This window comes from Symphalangus syndactylus, chromosome 13, assembly GCF_028878055.3.
Source record: "Symphalangus syndactylus isolate Jambi chromosome 13, NHGRI_mSymSyn1-v2.1_pri, whole genome shotgun sequence".
Lineage (NCBI taxonomy): Eukaryota > Metazoa > Chordata > Mammalia > Primates > Hylobatidae > Symphalangus > Symphalangus syndactylus.
In genome coordinates this window covers 60,676,711-60,700,548 of record NC_072435.2, presented here as the reverse complement: position 1 = coordinate 60,700,548, position 23,838 = coordinate 60,676,711, and the positions used below count along the sequence as shown (strand labels likewise).

At 35.2% G+C, this 23,838-nt stretch overlaps 1 protein-coding gene across 2 annotated transcripts in view; it reads right to left on the bottom strand.

Annotated features, from left to right (window-relative positions):
• The window catches only part of MSRB3 (methionine sulfoxide reductase B3), a 201,004-nt gene that overhangs the window by 135,845 nt on the left and 41,321 nt on the right, over positions 1 to 23,838 (bottom strand). For both annotated transcript variants that reach the window (XM_055237083.2, XM_055237084.2), the window contains 2 exons: positions 16,316 to 16,424; positions 14,649 to 14,726 (listed from right to left, as the gene is read on the bottom strand). In XM_055237083.2, the coding sequence (XP_055093058.1) occupies positions 14,649 to 14,726; positions 16,316 to 16,424 (187 nt within the window). The remainder of the gene's footprint in view (positions 1 to 14,648; positions 14,727 to 16,315; positions 16,425 to 23,838) is intronic.

Sequence of the window (23,838 nt, the reverse complement as noted above, 5' to 3'; positions counted from 1 at the left end):
TTGCCTCTAGGCTTCTGGGAATAGGACAGTGTAAGTGCTACAGGAAGATGGAAGATAGTCATGAGGAGGGAGAAAATTTGAAACCAGAAGGTTTGAGCTGTTTAAGCTTCCGGTGGCTACCTTTCATTAGGATGTCATCACCATTACCAGTCACTTAGGGATAAAAAAGGAAAGAAACAGCAACAACTTAGAAGAGACGGCAGTGGGCAAAGTATCTACCATGAATGTGAGTAGATGGGCAATATGGATTTTGGCCTTTAAAAATAAATGTGGAATTACATTCTAATTCATTCCTTCAAATTATTATTGGGAAAGATAAATTTTGTCATAGAGAGATGATGTGTTTAAAGTCAGTTTTTAAAATAAATTGTTCAGTGTTTGTAACACATTGAGCAAAGGTAATATTAAAATAATATTAGTGTTTTTCTGATACTCTATAAATACTTGCCAATTTTAGAAAAACTTAAAGTACAGATTTTAAAAATACCTATAATTGCACCATCCAGAGATAACTACTGTTAACATTTGGTACAAAACCTTTTAAACTATTTCCTATGCATATATTTATAGGTATGCACATTTTATAGATATGGGATCATGTGTTAATACTCTTTTAGACTTATAAATGTCTTTTAAATCTCTTTCCAGATAGTTAAACGTTCTTTTGCACTATTATCTGAAATGTCAGCTACATTTTCACCACACAGCTCATTTACATAGAGTCCTATTTTGGACATTGAAATTGCTTTTTGCTATCATAAGAAGAATGATCAAGAACATTCTTGTAGCTGTATCTTTATGCATAAAAATGATTTTTGGAATAAGTTCCTAGAAGTGTAATTGCTAGACCTATGGCATGCAGAATCCTAAGACTTTTAATAATTTATTACACTGCTATCCAGAAAGGTACTACCAATTCACACTCTACCCTGCAGTATTTGAAAGTGCTAGTTTCCTATACTCTGATCAATACTTAATTTGACAATATTGGAAATCTTCACTAATTTGGTAGGTAAAAAATTATTCATCCTTTTACTTCATTTTTTATTAATAGGTGAAAGATTTTTTCCTAAGTTTGTGGATCATATGTATTTCTTATTCTGAAAAGTATCTGTTTATATTTTCTGCCCATTTTTCTGATGTTTGTCTTTCTCAATCGATTTTGATATGAATCTTTTGTCCATCGAATGGATTGCATATATTTTCCCAGTTTGCTTTTTTGCCACTGCTATTGTTTTTTTTTTTAATAATATACTCTATGGTATTTTTGAGCTATAGAAACATAAAATATTTAGTAGTCCAATCCAATGTCTTTTATCTTTTTATTTCTGCTTTGGGAATCTTGTTTAGAAAGGCCTACATCACCCCAATGTTATACAAGTTCCCACTTATATTTTCCCCTAGGACTTGTATTGCAGTAGTGTTGAGTGGTGAGAGACAACAGAAAAAAACACTTTGGTTTTTCTTCTATACCCTTACAAATAGCTTCTTAGATTTAATGAAACATAGTACTAATTTATACTAAGAGGTTTTTAAATTAAAGAATACATTTTGAATGTGTATAAAATCTCTTCTGAGTACATATTAAAATGATTATATTTTTCCTAAGATGTCCCAGTATTGAACCATTTGTACATCCCTGAAATAAACCTTACCTTGTCATGACATGTCACTTATTTAACATATTGCTATATTCCTTTTACTAATATTTTAGTTAAGATTCTTACATCTATTTTCTTTTTTATTTTTAATTTTTGTGGATATATAGTAGGTATATACTTATGGGTTACCTAAGATATTTTGATACCAGCATGCAATGCATAATTACCACATCGGGGTCATTACTGCAAGCATTTATCCTTTGTTTCAAACAACCCAATTATACTCTTTTAGTTTTTTTTAATGTACAATTATTTTTTACTACAGTTTTCCTGCTGTGCTAGCAAATTCTAGGTCTCATTTAGTTTTTCAACTTTTTGTTCATTATAACTATTTTTTGTACCCGTTAACCATCCTCCCTTCCCCCCAACTGTTCCAGCCTCTGGTAACCATCCTTCTACTCTCTCTCTCCATGAGTTCAACTGTTTTAATTTTTAGCATCCACAGATAAGTGAGAACATGTGATGTTTGTCTTTCTGTGTCTGGCTTATTTTACTTCATATAATGAACTCCAGTTGCATCCATGTTGTTGCAAATAACTGAATCTCATTTTTTATGGCTGAATACTACTCCATTGTGTATATATATCACATTTTCTTTATCTATTCATCTGTGATGGACACTTAGGTTGCTTCCAAATCTTGGCTATTGTGAACAGTGCTGCAATAAAATGTGAGTGCATTTTATTTTCATAAATCAGATAGGTCTATAGTTTTTCTTTGGTGGAATACCTTTTTATCAGATCTTGATTTTAGGGGTACTTTACATTTGTCAATAAGTTGATAAGATTTATTCTATTTTCTTTAATTGACACAGTTTATAATAGCATAGGAATAATTTATTTTTGTGATAACTCAATTTCTTCTGAGGTTGCTGGTCTATTCAGGTCTTGTAACTCTTCCTGAGTCAAATTTTGTATTTTATTTTATTTTTAGAAAATTACCCACCTCACTGAGATTTTTAATTTATTAGAATTGGGTTACACATAGTATTCTCTTATATTAAAATAGTTTTTTTCCCACCTCTGTGGTTTTATCTTATTCTCATTTCTAGTGTTTTAAACATTATATTCTTCCTGCCTTCTTTCTTGACTACACTTGACAGAAATGGTCAACTTTATTGGTCTTTTCAGAGATCAGCCTCTTGAATTTATTTAACAGTTCTACATTTTTTATTTTTCATGTTAATTTACCTGGATGTTTTTAAGATTTTCTCCTTGCCTTTGATTTTTAGCAGTGTGATATAATAAGATATGGTTATTCATCCTGTTTCAGATTTCAAGCACTTTCTCAATCTGTAGCTTGAAGTTTTTTTCTAAGTTTGTGAGTTTGAGAAAATTCTTGGTGATTATCTCTTCAAATATTGCTTCTTTCCCATCTTCTTTTCCCTCCCTTTCTGTGGCTCTAATTATATACATGTTATAACTGAAACATATTTATCTATATTTTTTTCTTGCCCTCCTAGCTTCATTCTGGATATTTTCTACTAACCTGTTTTTTGCTGTTGCTGTCTGCCAGTCCTACTTTCTTGTGTGTCTAATATGCTGTTAAATTCATCTATTGTGTTTATACTTTCAGTTATTGCATTTTTCAGCCCTAAAACTACTTAACTCTTTACAATAGATTCCAGCTCTCTGGTGAAATTCTCCACCTTGTCATCTATTTTCTTGGATATATTAATCACAGTTATTTTAAAGCCTAACTTAAATATCTGTATATCTGGGCTATGTATAAACCTGTTTGTTTTGTCAATTTATTTCCCTTGATCCTGTACTTTGGTATGCCTGGTAATTTTTTATGAACGCCAGGCTTTGTGCATGAAAAATTGCACTCCAGATAATTTAATCTTCTTCCAGAGAGGGTTCATCCTATCCTCTGATAGCCAGCTAGGCTGGGAAAAAGAGGTGGAAGATCACCTTAATCAATTTGGGGACTGAGCTGACTTGAGGCTGGACTGCAGTTTTTGTTAAGTTTGGTCTATCTTTTGTTTGTCCCCATTACAGTGGTGTGCTGAAGCTTGTGAGAACCTATTGTTATCATTTAAGGAACAGTTGAGCTAGCTGCTAAACAGCCATTATTAAAAATAAATTATGTAAATTTATAATTAAATGAATTACATTAAAAACAAAGAAAATATTCAAAATTCATCTCTTCCCAATTATTTAACTACACTTAACTACATTATTTGCAACTGTCATATCTGTATTACAGAAATACTGTGTAATGGTATTACAAACATCTCTTCCAAACCCCACATTTAGTGATGTCATATCTGTACTTGAAATAGCCCACAGTGGAACTATTTGCACCACAGAAATCAGAAAATACTAAAAGTCAGTGTTTGATTTATTATTTGTTGATTTAGAGCTGGATTTACCATTCTGTTGGTTGTCTAGATCAGTTGTTCTCAACAAGAGACAATTTTGCCCCAGGGAATATTTGAGAATGTCTGGAGGAATTTTTGTTTGTCACAACTGCAGAAGAAGTGGGGACAATGCTACTGGCATCTAGTGGAAGGTCAGAGATGCTACTAAACATCCTACAATGTATAGGGCAGCTCCCCGCAACAAAGAATTGTCCATCCCAAAATGTAAATAGAGCTGAGGTTGAGAAACACCTTTCTGTTAGTATGTCTGCTTCTTAGTAGTATGTCTCTGTCTGGAATGTCTGGAATCTTTTTATTTTTATTTTTATTTTTTTTTTGAGACAGAGTCTTGCTCTGTCACCCAGGCTGGAATCCAGTGTCACAATCTTGGCTCACTGCAACCTCCGCCTCTCGGGTTCAAGCAATTCTCCTGCTTCAGCCTCCCATGTAGCTGGGACTACTGGTGCATGCTGCCAGACCTGGCTAATTTCGTTTGTATTTTAGTAGAGACAGGGTTTCACCATGTTGCCCAGGCTGGTCTTGAACTCCTGAGCTCAGGCAATCTGCCTACCTCAGCCTTCCAAAGTGCTAGAATTACAGGCATGAGCCACCGTACCCAGCCTGCAATCTTTACCTCTCTTCTCATGCCTAGAATTGGCAAATGCCTGGAGGAAAAAGGTGGACATTTTATCCCATTTTCTTTTATTGATTTTGTTGTTATTTTTCTAGCATTTTGAGATGAAGATTTAGTTTCATTATTTTTAATCTTTCTTATATTTGATAATAAAAAGGCTCGACTATGAATTTTTCTTTTAATGTAGCTTTGGGTGATTGATCCTATTTTTTGTGACTTTTTGCTCTATTTACTGTTTTGTTGTTAAAGGTCCTAGCCATAGACATCGTCATCACTCCCTTAGGTGAGACAGGTACAACTTTACAGTTGCAAGCAATGCTATTGTTGTAACAAGCATCTACCGAAAGTAAGTTCCAGGAGTAGTATATTAAAAACAAAGATAATAAATATTCAAAATTCACCACTTCCCAATTATTTAACTTCATTTAACTACATTATTTACAACTGTCGTATCTGTATTACAGAATACTGTGTAATGGTGCTACCAAACATCTCTTCCCAACTCCACATTTAGTGATGTCATATCTGTAATTGAAATAGCCCACAGCAGAAGCATTTGCACCACAGAAATCAGAAAATACAAAAAAAAATTCTTCAGAAAACATGGCAGGGGATTAATAATTGTGGGAATCCATTACTAAGTATCTATTTACATTTCCACCATTTTAGTGTCAACTTGAATCATTTTCAGGCAGGTTATTGCTGTTATTCTTATCAGGATTAAACTGTATTTATTTAACAAGTAGTCAAGTACCTAGGATTTGCAAAATCCAATGCCCGTGTAATGGAGTAGAGGTGGGGGCTACAAAAGCCCTACATCATAACCTATTATCTCAAAAAGTTCATAGTTTTGTTGGGGAGAGAGATTTGCAAATGACAAATGTATTAAAACTCTCAGTTACTCATGTAAGTTATATAATTTGGAGAATTTAAAATCCACACTAAAATATTTTTAAATTATTCAACAGAAACCAGAAATATTTTGGATGAGATGGATCACTGTGTCAAATAATACATTATAAAGTATGCAATAATGTTGACATCAAAAGCCAGTTATACTGACTTAGTTTTGAGAACTTCAGATTTGCATGCTGTTTATGGCTTACTGTGTACATTTATTTAAAGTGGCAGTTTTTACAAATCTTACTTTATACTTCCATCTTTATATCTTTTCTAGCATGTTTCTGTGATCCTTTCCTTTGATAATGGTAGGGTTACGAATTAGAAAGAGTTGATGTTATTCTCACTATTTAACAGCTGAAAAAAATGAGATAGAAAGTTAAAATAACTTGCCTATGGTTATGCAACAAATTTGTGCTGAAACTTTTTTTTTTTTTTTGAGATGTAGTGTCACTCTGTCACCAGGCTGGAGTGCGGTGGTGTGATCTCGGCTCGCTGCAATCTCTGCCTCGTGGGTTCAAGCGATTCTCCTGTCTTAGCCTCCCAAGTAGCTGAGACTACAGGTGTGCATCACCATGCCCAGCTGATTTTTGTATTTTTAGTAGAGACAAGGTTTCACCATGTTGGCCAGGATGGTCTTGATCTCTTGACCTCATGATCCGCCCGCCTTAGCCTCCCAAAGTGCTGAGATTACAGGCATGAGCCGCCATGCCCAGCCTCTGCTAATGTTTCCAACTGGTGAGCTGGATGGCTTCTGTATCTTTGTTTGACAATGTTATGTGATGGGTTCTTTATCTACGTGTAAAACACACTGAAGACATCTATCTGATTTAAATTTGTGCAATTCTTAATAACTATTTTTCAATAAAAGAATTACTCATTTACAAAAAAAGCTTTGTGAATTACCTCTGAAGTACTTGCTAAAACTTGCACATTATTTTTTATAAACTGCCTTTAAGTAATTTCAAAGTTTGTAAACTGGAATAATATAAATTTTCTGATTCATGTTTATTCAAACAAGATAAATGTACATGAATTACAGTTAAAAGTTTTCCCTATTATGTTTCCCAGTTTATTCTAACTATCCATTCTAATTCCCTGTGAAAAATGTAATCCATTTGGAAAATTAACTGAAGAACTAAGATTGTTATTTAGGTAATACGAGGCAAGGCAAGATTGTTCTTCCCTCACTTTCCTTTGCCCAAATAATACACATACACATACATCTTCACACACCTAGGTATTTTATGTGTATGTATTGCTTCAGTTCTTTTCCGTGTGTATATAACTTTTTAAAAAGAAAAATGCAGTTATAATTATCTTTGTATATTGTTATACTTTGAATCATGCCTTGCGATAGTTTTCTAGTTTCTCAAATGGAGTTGTTCTTTCCTTTTCTTTTGCCATGCTTTTATGTTCTTTTCTTTCTTCTAAAGTCATGCTTTGGCTGTGTTTTTACTCCCTGTCTCAAGCAAATCCTTTTCTTCCAATCCAGCTGTGGTCTTTCTCTGAGTTTTCAGTTGAGTTGAAGATAGAAAAGTAACTGTCTCTATTACAAATACTTTTCCTATAAATCATTGTATGGGGACAAGACAGGAAGGGTCAGTGGGCTGAGAGAAGTCAATTTTATATTCTCTTCAAAATAATATATTACTTACTCAGCTATAACACAACTTTAAGTAAGCCACCACTCAGAACTCTAGTTTATTTCAGAACAGTTTCTTTATACTGGAAAGCTTTCTTTGTTAAAGGATTTTGAATCAGGTGAGAGGCAATTCAAATCTTTTAAAATTAAAGTTAAATGTACTTTGTTAGAGGTTAAGAAATATTTTCTGGAATTATAAGCAATTTCCAGCTAGAGTTCCACAAAATGAAAGCTTCAGTTAAATTCATGTTACTCTTCATAACAAAATTCCACAGCGACTGAAATGGTTGTTAAATATCATAAAGAGAGTTTTAAAAGGGTTGAGGAGATGGGATTTGAGTAGAGAGGAAAACAGGAAAACTCTATCTTCTCACTGTGCTCTTACATCCTCCCCCGCCACACACACACACACAAAATTGCATCACAGAGGGAAAAGTTCATGTTGAAAGTCTTTTTTAGTGGTGAACAGAATAGCATGCATGGAGTAGCACGGTTGAGTGAATTGTGTGTGGCACTGGACTGGAATTTCCTCAGTGAAAGGGCTTATGTTCTTAAAGAGCTGAAAAATGGCTTAAATTTTCTGGTAGCCTAGAATAAAATTGCACAGGAGGCTCATGTGAAATGTAGCATGTGTGAACAGTCTTGCAGCAGAGTTCCATTTGAAATGTAGCAACACAGCTGGAGCTGTGACTCATCACACTAATATCCACTATTAACAGACAGACTCTGTCTAATAAAGCCTGTACTTTCTCACATTGTAAGGATTTTTTAGGCTGCCGTGATAGTATGATATGTTCCCAAAACTTGGACAGGCCACTTGTATTTAACATTTGTTGAATACCTGACATATTCGAGGCATTTTTCTGCATTTAGTTTTTACACCTGTTTGGTGTTATTTACCCCATTTTACAGGTGATGAATCTGAGATCACACATCTGGCCTGATATTCAGCAGGCGCCACTAGCTGCTGTTAACCAGTGCCTATTCTGATTGTTTGATGAAGATGAAGGGACACAAAAATTTCCAGTAGTAAGATAGACATTTACAATAGTTCATGTCAGTTGGCGTCAATCTTCTCAAAAAATGTAGAGAGGATTTAAAAAAAAAAAAAAAAGATTAGTGAAAATTTGGAATGCAGCTATTTGAGAAAATGTGACAGGGAGTCAATAAGTGAAAATAAAATGACCTCCCAGTTTCAATTACTAAAATCCTGCCCACAAATCCAGCTGCTGTCCTAGCTCCCAGATGTTGAATGGCCTGATGACTTCCTGAACATTGGCTCCATTTTCTTGTCAGGATTCCAAGGGACTTTCCTAAGGATAGATAATAACCTGCCTGAAACTGAGACCTTCTTGATGACCTGCCATGATGGATCTCATTACTTTTGGGCTAGCCCTTCCCACATTGAGACACTTTTCAATTTTCAACTTAAGTACTTAAGTACTGTGACAAACAGATTTTTCAAACAATTGAGAGATGTGTGTGTGTGTGTGTGCGTGTGTGCATGTTTGTGTGTGTTCCATTTGTTCCAATGATGCTAAGCGAAATAACCAGTGACTAAAATAAAATATTAAAATTTCATTCTACTATAATTCTTTAACTTTCTTCTTTTTTAAATGTTTTGAGTGCTACTATTCTAAATCCATTTGTATACTGGCTGTGTGATCTTCACAAGTTACTTATCCTCTCTCAGTTTCCTCATCTATAAAATGTGTTGCTGTGAAGATTAAATGAGTTCATATATATGAAGCACTAAGAACCATGCCTGACATATGGTAAGTGCTGTATTAAGTGTTGGCTATTGTTTTAGCATTATTATCATTATCATTAGTGAACCTATAGAAAATGAGCTATTCAGTGCAAGGCCTGCTGAATAAGTGTATACAAAATATTAAAATGTCTTATGTGGTTCCTCAAGGTCTCAAACAAAATTATCAGAAGCTGATTGCACACGCATAGTGTTGAGGTTTATCAGCTAACAAGGAAAAAAAAGAGTTCCCACTGAGGCTGTTAATTAACATCCCTATTTCCTTCTTTTTTCACTCCCAGAATCTATCTTGTGCACTGTTATGGCTTACATCTCATTTTCATCATGCTATTACCTCACTATCTATCTAACAAAGTTCAGATATGCATGTGATCAACAACTAAGTATATGGTGATTATTATGTGCCAGGGACTATAAATATAAATATGACTAACGTATGGCTTTGCCATTGTGAAATTCACTCCTAGAGGGCAGACAAGCACATAGGCAGATAGTTATAAAATAAATTAGAAATTGCAATGATGGAAGCGCGTTCAAAGTGCTATGGAGCAGAGATGAGGGACACCCACGTTCACACTAGAAGGATCAGATAGGGCTTTATGGAGGAAAAGATTCCAAGGCTTAGAAGATTTCTAGTAGGAATTTAGATGCCTTATCTGGCATCCAAGGACTTCCTTAATTGGTCCCCTGTAACTCCCCAGCCGTATTTCCCACTACTCCCAACATAACCCACCTTCCCACTCCTATTGGACTAGTGTTCCATATCCTTGAAAAATCCACTTTTGATTCTATCTCTGATTCCTCTTCTCATATTATTCTCTACTAGGCATCCTCCACCTGGGAAAAACTGAACCCCTCTCTTGGCCTGGTAAAGTGTGTTCTCATCTCCTCCATGAAGTCTTGCCCAACTTTGATGTAGTCATATTCCTTCCTATTACATACAAAAGCATTTCAAACAGGCACATTCAGAGAGACACTAGCATTATTTTGTCATATTTTATAATGGTTTGTTGTGTTTTTCTTACTATGCCAAAAAAGTAAGTACGTTGAGGAAAAAAATATTTCATACATTTATTTTATTTATTCCACAATACCTAGGAAAGTGTCAACCAAAGCAAAATATAAATGGTCAAAAATACTTTCTGAATTATTTTCCCAGTGTTTTCTTTGGTTTATCTGATGTGCAATAAATTCACTTTATGAAGTTTTAAAAGTTCAAATAACCAGAAGAGAAAACATTCTTACTTCTGTCAGTTAATTTACTAACTGAAAGTCAGTAGTACTATATGAGAAATAAACTAGCTTGGTAAAATTTGTAAATGTGAAGAAAATGTGAACCATGGAATAAATTATACATTTGGTTTATAAGAAGGCTGTGAATGAGGTTCTTGTACTTGGTAAGCAGTAAGAAAGCAGTATATTGTTCAGAGAGGGAATGTATTTAGAGTACAAGTTTGAAAATGAAATGAGAATAATTGAATAGCCTTTTTTGTGAGGAAGTAAAATACACACAGCAGTCAAGTAAATGATGAGGATTATGCTCGTATATGCATGCACACACACACACATACTTTAAGTGTGAATAAAATAACAGAAATAGCAGTGGGGGAAATGATCTTTTTCTTTATTATACTTTAAGTTCTGGGGTACATGTGCACAACGTGCAGGTTTGTTACGTATGTATACATGTGCCATGTTGGTGTGCTGCACCCATTAACTCGTCATTTACATTAGGTGTATCTCCTAATGCTTTCCCTCCCCACTTCCCCCACCCCACAACAGGCCCCAGTGTGATTAGATACTTTAAATTCAGCACTCTTCTTATTTCTTCTGTCTTATCTATTTCCCTCCCACTATTATTTCTCATATGGTTCCTCTAGCTAATCTGTTCTGTCTAGTTTTCTACCCTCACTCCTTTCTAACAAATGGAAACTCCACACACTTTTCATACACACACAGCTCAATTGTTTCCTACACTTTTGTTCAAAGCATAAAACCAATTACCTACAGGGCCCCTGATAGTGACAACATTAATTTACTAGACTAGTGAGTGGTTTTGAAACTTTTGCTCCTGAACCCCTAAAAGGACTTTGATATAAAAAAAAGACTTTGTGCCAGTTATCAAATAAAGTTAGAGCCTCTCACCACTAAATCCATCTTCTTTGTCTGCTCTGCTAAAATGGGGCTGGGCCCTTTAAATACTTTTTTCTTTGTCAGCCAGCATGAGGTCTAACTTTGCCAGCTGAGGGCACAGGAGACAGACTCCAGGAGGAAAAGGCCTTTCCTTTCTGGTTTCGGGATGCTTGCTTAACAAGCTCCTCCAGTGCTTGCAGCATATTTCACAACCAGATCCCACAGCCCATGCAGTTTCTCTGCTTCCAGGCTTTTGCAATGTGGGCAGCTTCTCTAGTGCCAGGCTCCTGTCATGTGACTGGATTCTCCTACACCCATCTCTTCCCATGTACGCAGCTTTTCCAGCAACCAACTCCTGCAGAGCACACAGCTCTTTCTGCATCCAGCTTAAGTAGCATACTCTGCTTTCCAGCTACATGAGTGGCTTCTTCAGTGCCAGGTGCTGCTCTCTGTGCACAGCGATGAGTAGCACCCAGTGGCCAGCAGCTTCCGCTGGCGCTCCGCTCAGATGGTTTGGTAGTGGAGCACCTCTACTGAGATGCCCTGCAAACAGCTTTCCCCAGCATCCCAGAGGGTAAATTTCCAGCAAATTTCAGATTTCAGGAGAGCTCCAGCAAGTTGCACCATCATGGCACCATAACAACTTCTCTGCTGTTTAGTGGCTACAGCCATGCCCTCTCCAACAAGGTCTAGCCCTCAGCCCTGTGTGTACGGAGGGGTGCAGAGGATTCCTAGGGCTGTCTATTTCAGTTCCTAGGAGTCATGATTGTTTCTTATGTCTGCTATTCCTGTATTCTTTAGAATTTCTTTTCATTTCTTATTACCTAATCTCTTATTACCACAATCCTCTCTTAGAGTTCATAATTCTATAAACCTTACTGTTCAAAATACTGTGTATTCTGTGTCCTGACTGGGTGCTGACTGATACATGCTTCCTCATATATTTAAATTAAGTTAAAATGTCTTATCAGAAATTTTTTAAATTGCAGAAGATTAATTTTCTGGTGTTTTGTGTACTTTACACATACGTAAAATGTAGATTTGACAAAACCTTAGAGATACATATTTAGATCATTGAGCAGATGAAGTCCACCATATAATTTACAAAGCCAGTCCTCACTGTCAAATTAATCAACCAAATCGGATGTATTCCGTATCCGAAAAAAAGACTTCCAATGATTTCGTTTCTGTTCATTTGAATAAAGATATGAATACATGTTCTCATGGCAGCATTCTCACTTAAGCAGGCTAGTAGAAAATGAATGGACAGTCAGCAGATGGAGAGACAGACAAGCAGGCAGACAGGGAGGTGGACTGTGCTGTGCCAGGAGCCTTGCCAAGGTGAAATACGATTTCACTATTTTTTACCAACACGTTTTTAACCTTGCTTTCAAGTCTCTTTAAAGTTCCCAAACTGTCATTTTGTTTGATGCCCTGGAGATTGTACCCCAGGGCAATACATAGTAAGATTTGGGCTGGGTGAAAGGTATGTCATCTTTTGTGAAGTGGGAGAAGAGTGGTCATGATAGAGCAGATGGGAGGAAGACGCAGCCAACCACAGACTCTCAGACATATCAGTTTCAGGAAAATACACACACAGAAGTTGGCACTAGACCAATGAGCTACTCGACTACATTCTCCAGTGAAGGATACAGCAAGGAATTTTTTCCCAAAATAGACAAGAAAACAAGTAAAAAAGAAGCAAACAATTAAAAGAAGAAAAAAGTAGAATGAAAGTATTAAATCACATTCCTTATAAATGTGGAAAATAAAAGCTCTCCTTGTAAGTACAGAAGTAGATGAAATAGAGGCAATATCACGTCAAATGTGAAACCTGACTCCCACTAGCATCTATGTTTGGATAAGGGTCTTGCTTTTAGGATTTGTGACTCAAAAATCTCACATGGGTTAAATCCTTCATTTACAGTGGTTCTGTTTCTTATTTAAAACAGTAAGTTTTCCTTAGATCCCATACTTTAGTGAATCACATGATAGGGAAAGGGATGGAGAATCTGAATCAAAAAGTAAAGGGGATGTGGACAATTTTTACCATTTGGGATATTAACAAGTTTAACATGGCTCAGCAACTATCTTAAGTGTTATATCAACTATTATGACATAAGCTAAAGGTGTTGAAATATTATATAAGGAGTGTGTTTTCTGAGAGGAAATGGGTGACAATTTGAAGGGTCGGTTTTTTAACAGAAGGAATACGTAAGAATTCAGAACAGATTCTCAACCAATGCTAATGTTCAATAAGGTTTGTGCAATGTAAGAAACGTTTTAAATCTTTTTTTTTTAAATTTCAAGGAAACCACTGTTTCCTGTTATTTCTGGAAAATCAGTAAATGCTGTTTTTTTAAAAGAGAAACATTTATGGAGAGATATTAAGTGTGTGTTAGCTACAAGTATCAGATCCTTGTTTATTTATTTCCCCTAAGAAACTCTGTAATTCTATTTTAAATAAATGACATTTACCTTTTTTTTTTTTTTTTTTTCGAGACGGAATCTTACTCTGTCACCCAGGCTTGAGTGCAGTGGCACAGTCTTGGCTGACTGCAACCTTCGCCTCCCGGGTTCAAGTGATTCTCCTGCCTCACCCTCCCAAGTAGCTGGAACTACAAGTGCACACCACCATGCCTATCTAATTTTTGTATTTTTAGTAGAGATGGGGTTTCACCATGTTGGCCAGGCTAAGCTCGAACTCCTGACCTCAAGTGATGCACCCGTCTTGGCTTCCCAAAGTGCTGGGATTGCAGGCCTGGGCCACCACACCCAGCCAATGACATTTACTCCCAATTAAGGTTTCTGCCTTTTTATTCCCCCAAGTCAGCAATCCATGGGAAGCATAGGGCTTCTAGAATTTTCTCCACCTAGATAAATAAATTTTTGGCAAAGATTTTCCTTTCTTGAATAACATCCATAATCTCCAGAATACACTATCTGAATGAACTATTTTAGTCAGAAAGTCCAGTGTGCTGCCTATTTTATGGTAAACTGTTGGGATCTTTATAATAAAGATTTTGAATCTATGCAAAAACTGTTAACCTCATATTACATAATTTGCTTACCTATGTAAAGGTATGTTCCCATGTTACATTCAATACAGGTATTTCCCTTCATTGCAAAAGTATAATCTACTTGGTGGATATTATTCAATGTGAAGGATATACGTGAAGGACTTTTCATTATGTTCCAATAAATATTTAAGCCCGTCATTTGAAGATTTAAAAAATCAGTAAATGCATAAACATTTCTATGCTTGCCAAAATCTCTTTCATAGCTCTGCTAAGCACCATGGTTACTGACATGAACAAGTTAATGTTGGGTATTTTAAAGATCCAAGTAGTGCAAAATCAGCCAGTCTGTCACACTGGTAATTTACCACGAAATCAATAATTACTTTTTTTTTGTTGGGGGTAAATGGAAATAGAAAAACAAACAGAAGAAAATTCAGCAATGGAAAGATTCTAAGATGAACAAGCAATAACTAGTTTGCTGCCATCTCTGATACAGCCGTACCTATAAGTTTTCAACATACTTACTTAAACAATGGAGTTCCACAAACAACACATTTATATATTCCAGGATCTTTGTGATGTATGTATTCTCCTTCAAAGGCACTGAAAAATAAATAGATCATTTAAAAAATTAAAGTTAGCATTATTTCTTACAGAATATATTTGCTTAAAATATATTTCTCTAATAAATCTTTCAAGGGCTTTTTGTCCTAGAATGAAAACAAACCAAACATATGGAAATCTGAACTTTACTAATATATTTCAAATCTATATAATAAAATGTGCATATAACTATTCAAAACTAGTGCAAGTTATATAAAAAAAAATCAAGCCATCTAGTTATGTAATGCTTAGAAAAAGATTTTTTTCTATTAAAAAAAAACCTGTAGTTTAGATTCACAGAAAGAACATTACATAAGATTTTGCTCTTTACAGTGTGCAAGAGTATATACCAGAAAATGCAGAAGGGTCCAAGACTTCAAGTGGAAGGAGTCTTATTTTTTGGTTTGAAAAGGAATATTGCAGCTTTAAGGGAATATTTTTCTAAGTTAACAATCTTAAAGGCTAGGAGGTCATTCAGCTAATACAAATCAGCTGTGCTAGCCCAACAAAAAGTCTATGTGCTCTGCAGCTTGTTTTTATTATCCTTTCACCCTCTTTATGAGGTCCAAATTTTTTATAAACAGAATTTTTAAGAATGACCTAATCTCTGGTTGTTTGTGTGCATTAAATCATTTTGCTAGTCATGTACACAACAGAACGGATAGAAATCCTCGCAAGCTGAGACTGAAGTCCACTGCTAGCTCATTGTATGCTAAGGGTGGACTTCGTCAGAGATTCAACATTTGGTAAATTCAGTAAACAGTAGATACTGTGACAGGAAGAGAGTGTTGCCTATTAACAGGGATCCCATGTGTAGTAGAGAGCTCTTTCAGTTCATGAATGAAAACAAGAAGTTACATCATTAATAAATTTGGTTCAGAGGTAAGCTACGGTCTTACGCCAAGCTCCATGGGATAAATTAGACAACAAAGTCGTTGGACCTTGGCAAGTTACCTTTGAGCTGGAATCAGCTGAGAGAGGCTTTATTCACTAAAAACAGTCTTGGAAGTGAACAAACTCTTTTTTCAGGACTTAGGGCGAACTTCCAAGGACCAAAGCCATGTGAGGGCAGTTATTGAAAATTTTTGACATTCCAACCACAAATGAGCCAATAAATACTTTCTCCACATGTGCTTCAAAAAGAAATTGGAGTGGGGTAGAAAAGAACTAAATTATGCTACCTTCTTTTTGCAGCCAAAACGTCTATACTTACAATGGCCACCTTCAAAATTTCAGCATCCTGGCATAGTGCCAATCCTTCATGGTTTTGCTTACTGTGATGTCTTCCCAAAAAATGTACCTAAATCGCTATTACTTCCACACATTTTGTAGTAAACTAAAAACAGGCCCTTAACAAAAGCTTTGTGACTTTATATCAGATATGCAGTATTCATTAAATGGAGAAAAGAACAAATAAAACTTAGTCTTAACCTAAACAATACCATTTTAACCTTTTCAAGGATACTAATTTGTAGACTTTAGCAAGTAAGTATAGAATGCTTTAAATTAATTGGCAAGGAAGAGGATTGCAGAGGGCAGGGTGAGAAGAAATCTAGCTCTTAATGACTTTTTATTAAAGCTCACCTTACCTTTCGGTCCCTTTCTCCTGAGTGACATGGTACTGCAGGGGTGTTAGCCGCTTCCTCAGTTCCTGCTGGGAAAAGACCACCTTACAGTTCTTTTTATCCCTACATGACCCTGAAAAGAGAGAGGATATGGGAGAAGAAGGCTTTTTAGCTTGAATCATAAATAATTGCTTTGGCTGACCGCCACAGCACAGCTTCTGCAGTCACTTGTCAATGACCAGACCAGTCTCTAATGCACTGGAAATGCTTACCTGAACTGCAGCTGATTATTTCTCTAAGTTTAAAATGAATGTTTCTTAAAATTCAGATGATTCCACTGGAGCAGTGACAATATGCTACAGCCAGTCTCTAGCATGTGATACTAAAAACTCACTGATCATTCACAAGGTACATGCTTTATATCTCCCAGTATCCTGAAACCCTTTTTTTTTTTTCAAATAAATTCAAAAGCACAAGTCTATTTACAAACATTTATACTGTATATATAAAATGATGGGCATATTAAGTTAAACCGTAAGTCTGCAATAATTTTGCAACTTAGTAGAATAGCCTGAAACCATCAAAATTCAATTTCCATTGTGGATGATTTAACTACCATCCTATTTTTGAGCCCTAAAAATATATTTTTCTATGACCAGGAATTACTGTTCTCCATGATTCCATCAGAAACTTCACTAGATTCTGTATACTCCTTCAAAGTATAAAGATTCTGTATATCTCTTCAAAGACTATATCTTACCATGTTAAATGGGCAGCAAGAAACTTTCAATAAACTACAGGAGAAGGCACTTTAACTAATGCAGATTCAAGAAGTTCCAAAGAAAGAGTGGGAAAAATAGAAAGGGAGAAAGATAAAGAGAAAAGGAGACGTGAATATTTTTAGAAACCTACATTTTCTTTTTGCAAAGTATATCTAGGAAGACTTTACTGATTAACTGTATTTGAATGGTGAAATAATTCTAATGTGATTCTAATAACAATGGCAGCTTTTATTTCAACCTATACAGCCTGCAGTAAAATGTTCAGACAACACCTGTTTATATGTAGTATTTTATTTTACATGAGCAAACGACTGAAAAGAAATATAACTCCAGGACAGGGTAGCCATTACTCACTGCAGTAAAATTGCTTTTCTTTGCCATCCATCACAGTGGGAAAGAAGCCTGCAGATGGTCCTAAATGTAGAGAGTTCTTGCCATGTTTTGAAGTTACTAGAAGAAAGCTTGCTTAGTTTCCTAAATATTAAACACAACTTCTTTTGAAATATAAAGAAATATGATTTAGGAGTGGAAATGCTTCCCGCTTTTTTTACTTTCAAGGTACCTAATGTCATAGTATGAGATCGCTGACCTTAAACTAGAAAAACATTATCTAGCCGGTTACCCTGACTGTGGTGTTGAAGAAGGATATCAGCTTGCAGAATCCGGGCCACCAAGATAGAGCGGTTGATTCTCAACAAGAGAAAATGGAGGCAGCAAAAGAGCAAGCCAGAGCCAAAGAGCAAGATACACCTTGGAGTGGGCCTGCAGGTTGTCAGACAGCACCTCTGCTGACCTTCCACAAATACTTTGGCCCTTCCCTGGCCTGGAAAGATCCACAGGCACAGCAGGCATGTCGCTAACGGCATGTTGATCTCTCATCTCACTGGACCCCGTCTTATCCTAGACTTTATCCAAATACCTACTACTTGTATTTTTGCTGTTATCAACGGTTAGGTAGAAATGTTTCCCTGAGAAATGTCTGTCCTGTCAGAACAAGCCTCTCAATAGCTTGAATGCAAAGTGGCTCTTTCTTAAATAATCAGTCAACAGTGATAGGTGAGTTTCTGCTTAATTCAGTACAGACTTCTTAAAAATTATTTTATTCTCATATGTTTGTTGGAAGGGTTGTATCTTAGTTAATATTGTCACAAAATCATTAAATGCAAACTTAACATGACAAAATGACTTGGTTAAAATTATTTTCAATGATATAAATAATTAAAATATGTACAATTAAAATCAAACAATTCTATCCAAAATATTTTTGTTAATATATGTTCATTCATACAAAAAGACCAATTGTGTTCCGAAAGTTGAGAGAACTAAGCTACCCATCTGTATGTCATTTAGTACAAGAGAAGCAACTGCAGGTTTAAATTACATGGTATTGGATTGCAATTTCCTAACATTGGATGCTTTTCTGCTTTTTTACCTTGAGTCATTTACTAAGGAGTGTTCATAAAAAGTAGCTTAAAGCACAGATGCTTGCAAATCATTTAGGCAAAGATGTTTCTCTCTTTTTCATTCTCCCTCTCTCATGAATCTCTCTTTTCTGAAGAGAATAGAACTGTTGGTCAGTATTGATGAACCATGTCAAGTATTTGTACAAGAAAAAAAGGTAAAATTGAAAACATCTGATTGAAGTAAATAATACAAACATAAAAGCTTTACTAGTGAATGAAGGGTATTGAAGAGACTTTATTTCATAGATTAGAAATTACTTTTGATCTAAACATTCTTAAAAACAGATTGTTTTCCACTATGAAACATCTCATTAACTGTGCTACAGAGACCTCGTTTTAATGGCAAGCCTTGAAAGAGTGCTGCTGTACTCCTTTGTTAGTCTCCGTCTTATTTGGGAGGGGAATAAAGATTTCATTCCAGCTTTCTTTGTTTGTCTTTCAAGAACCACTAAAGCAGTATTCACACAAATTTTGTAGGAATGTGCCCTATGTCATAGCCTACAAATTATTTGGTTTTGGTGCACTTAAAGGTCATCTTCCAAATTAGCAAAATTTTTCTACATCTTGGCTTTTCAACCTTAAGTATAAATATTGTTTCCTAACTGTAAGTGAGGTTTGTCCTTTAAGAAATACTAGTGATTATTTAAAGTTGTCAAACTTTGTACGTTTTCATTCTTTGGTTATACTGTATTCTCAAAATAATTAGGTTTTCAAAGTACATCTAATACTGAAAGGAAATATATGTAGACTAGAAACAACTATTGTGATTTTACATTAAACAATTCAATGAGAAGTTAGTCAGATTTTAATAAATGTCTTGCCACACCATTTAATAATAATAATATACTTCCTGGACAATTTAAAGCTATACTATTACATTAGCCCTTCTATCATCAGAACCAAATATTGGTATATATAAACACAGAAAAGCTTCACTTTTGTCTCTGATTTCCCTTCTCCCTATCAGACTCACTTTTCTAAAGTCATATGGTGCCACTGTTAATCTTGAAAAAATCACTTCATTTTGAAATTCTAGAGTAATTCATTGGATGTTTTCCCTTTACTATCTTCACTTAGGTACTGTAATTTTCTTATTATACAGGGTAATTTAACATTAGTATTATATGACATCTGTTCAATGACCTCTAAATTGGCTTAGAAGTATGTTTGGGAAAGATTTTTCCCTTTATTTAAATGTTTAATAGTGTCTTTTGAAGGCACAAGTGAGTGTGTGTGTATACACATGTAACACAAGTACATATTTGAGAAGATAATATTGCTCTTTTGGTATCTAATCATAACACCGTTCCCTACAGAGTAACTTTGGGATAGATCAGATCCATCTTGAACCTAGTCCAAGGATATTTTATTTATCAAAATATGTCCAAAGTCTCTTTTTATGGCGAGGCTTGTCCTGTGTTGTTGTCTCAAGGCCAGTATTGTTTCGAAGCCCCAGTATGAAGCTCTTGCTATTAGTACAAATAAACGTACAGCAACAGTTTGCTTTGTGGCTCTGCCTGCTTCCCAGCCACGTGACCTGAAGCAAGTCACCTTCGCTATGTGTTGCCACCCTCAAAGATCTGCTGTAAGGATCACAGACATTAGCACTTACTTCATTTTGATTACAGTGAATTCTGAGGTTAAAATTGTATTTTAAAAGATAGCCAGGTCCAGTATTTAGTGTGCAGCAATCTTTTATTGGTAATTCTTTTTCTATAACAATTCCCTGGGAATAGTATTTTCCTCACACATTTTCTTGTTTTTATGATTAAAGTGGGAAATGAAGGAAGAAAATAAAACTAAAATTTGAGTCCTCCTACATGCCAGGCACATGTCTAGGCACTTTCACATAAATACATTTAATCCTCTCAATAATTCTAGAACGTGGCTGTCATGCCCATTTTACAGATACAGAAACTGAGGCTTGGAGAGGTTATAACATACCTTATTAAGGACAAACAGCAAGTAGACATATCAACTCAAACCCAGGGCTGTCTGACTGCAAAACTCATAGTTGTTATATTTTCTTTCTTCTTTTTTTTTTTTTTTTGAGATGCAGTCTTGCTCTGTCACCCAGGCTGGAGCCCAGTGGTGTGATTTCAGCTCACTGCAACCTCTGCATTTCGGATTCAAGCGATTCTCCTGCCTCAGCCTCAGCCTCCAGAGTAGCTGGGATTACAGACGCCCACCACCACACCCGGGTAATTTTTGCATTTTTGGTAGAGATGGGGTTTCGACATGATGGCCAGGTCTCCAACTCTGACCTCAAGTGATCTGCCCGCCTCGGCCTCCCAAAGTGCTGGGATTACAGGTGTGAGCCACCACACCCAGCCAGTCATCATATTTTCTGTCAGGAAAAATTATGTAACAACTTTTCTTCTTTCTTCTGTAACTATACAATAACTTTCAGCTTAAAAACTAACAAAATTATAAGGGGGAAAAAGTAATCATCACCTCAGTACATCAGAAAAGTTAGATACTTTTATCTATTAGCCAATGACTTTTTTCCCTGTATTTACTCCTTCAACATAGGGTCAGTGACAAGTTTCATAAAGGATTCTCAAAAAGTCTATAAAACGTTGAAAGGCTTTTTAACTTCCTGTTAAGAAGTAAATTAGCTCTGTTACCTAAACCTTAGAGTACTTTTAAGTCATAAATTTTATATTTCGGTGTGAAAAATCAAAACAAAACAAAACCTAACGATCCCATAACTTTAATTTTGGTTCTAGGATCAGAGAAAATGAAACTATCAAATATTTTCCCAAGATAACAAATGAATAAGAGATAAGAATGTCTTGTTTTGCTTTGAGTTTAGTAGGTTAAAACAGTAAAGTTCATGTTGAAATATCTTGCTGCTATATTTAAAGGTGGTATACTTTATTTTTCACTGTAAATTTGGCTGTTATTAGTTGTCACTGGAAAACTAAGCAAATTTTTACTTCAGGCATAGTATAGTGTTAGAATTTCTAAATAACTGACCATTTGGAAAAGCCAAATTTAGTCTATTTTTTAGAATAAAATACAAAATATATACCATAACTATCATTTTTTGTTTGTTTGCATTCTAGTAATTCAATAACGGCTTTAAGATAAGACAAAACTACAAAGCATGGGGGAAGAAAAGCTCCTGTATTTGTAGAACCATACCTAATTCTGATTTTTCTCTCAAAGTAGACATATATAGGAAAAACATTCCTGAGATTAACATACAATCTAAGATGTCAGGACACTTTTGCTTCAGTCCTCTGGTTTCCACAAAACTAGAGCTGCAGGGCTTACTTTGAGGACCACTGATCCAAGATTTTTCTTAAATTGTTTGTTTAAGTCATCAAAAATGTTGAGTGTTTACAGAGTGTCAGACACTATGCTAAGTAAGATATATTCATTAGTTCAATAATTATTTATTGAGTACCTATTATCTGCTGGAATTATTCTAAGTACTTAGGATACTTTCCTGGAGTACTAAATAGATCTAAGTACTTAGATCTACTTTCCTGGAGCTCCCATTCCAGCAGGAGTAAGGGAAGACAGACAAACTACAATGAAAATAAGTAAGTAAATTATATAGTCTCTTAGAAGGTGGTAAGTATTCAGGAAGGAAAAAGGAAAACTGGAGGACTGGGAGTGAAAGGAATAAGGATTATAATCTTAAATAGAGTGGCCAAAGAAGTCTCACTGAGGTGATATTTGAGCAAAGCCCTGAAGGAGGAGAGGAAGGTGTCTGTGCTGATATCTGAAGGAAGAGCTTTCCGAACACATGGCAGAAACGACCAATGCAAGAGATGAAAACACTAAGTTCATATTCCAGTGGCAGAGACAGAGACAGGCAACCTCAGGGCAAGTGCTAAAACCTGAATATGAATAGATAAGCAACAATTTAAATATATAAGGAATATGCTTTTAAACCAGGAAATTTACAACTACGTATCTTAATACAGGCATTGTTTAGCATTACCTTTTTTACTTCCAAGAGAAAGTTTAGTGAATATCCATTTAGCAACATGCTACCCTCAAAATAGCTCTTGGAAAGTATTTTTCTGGCTGAACTTTCACTGTATGATCAGAGTGCAGGTTCTGCTAATTTGTTTTGTCTACTTAAAGTCATCCTTTTTAGACTATAGATCATCATTCTCAACTTGGAGTCATATGTAAGAGGATACTCAATGGCTGTTTCTGGTGACAAATTTTGGCTGAGCCTAGAGAACAAAAAACCCTTTGGCCAAACAATGCTGTTGCCCTTCTGAAACACTCTAGTAACTCTCCCCGTCAGAGTAATCTGGCCATGGCAGGAAACATCCATAACCAAAGAAAGTATAAAATTAGTACCTGTTCTATTTTTTAAAAAACATTATTAACTTTTACATTTTGTTTCAGTTTAATTTCATCTGTTCTCTGAGCCCTAAATATAACACACAAAAATAAATCTATGAGTTCTAGGACTCAGAAAAAAGATAATTGTTTCTTCTTAAGGTAAAGATTCGTTCTTTTCTATATGTAAGAAAAATCATATCTTTATATGTCATAATAATAATCACATTTAATGCCTTCTTGCTGTTTTACTATTACTTCACATAAGACAATTCCACGAGATCAGTTTCAATTATATTCTATAGATGTATGCACAGAGTTCTAATTAACATCAATGGACATTATAAGCATGCCAAGGCAACATACCATTGTAAACTTCTTGAGTTAAACAAGACCATATGTTTTAGTGCTGCATAGCTGAATGATAAAAATGGCCTTCAGTATGGTTCTCATACTGAAGGTTTGAATAAATACACTCAGAAGACATTGTCAAGCAAGTTTTCCTTCCGAGGCTACACATTCTGAAAAGTCCACCGCTATCAGCACTTTTAGTATTAGTGTATTTACTCTGCAAGGTACTACTTAAATGGGCAAATACAGTATTATGCAATTATTCTCAAACATCTTCCTTCATTTCTGCTTTATTTTCCCAAACACATTGTAAATTCTTTGAAGATAAAAACTGTTGAGCCTAATATTAATTTATACTTTCTACAACTATTTATTAAACATCTACAGTGAATCAAGAACTGTGATGAGCACTGGAAAGTTAAAAATAAATAAGGTAGTGTTCCTGCTCTAGGAGAACACATATTTTAGCAGGAAAGATAAGAAAAACAATCTATACAATGTGCAGTCTTACAGTAAAGGTATGTGCAAAGTTTTGTGTAAAGAGAGTTAACAAAAAGGATGTTAACACTTTAAAATTTTTCCCACCTAGATTTAATCATATCTGCTTATAAATGAAATATAGAAAACTCAAATAATTAATACC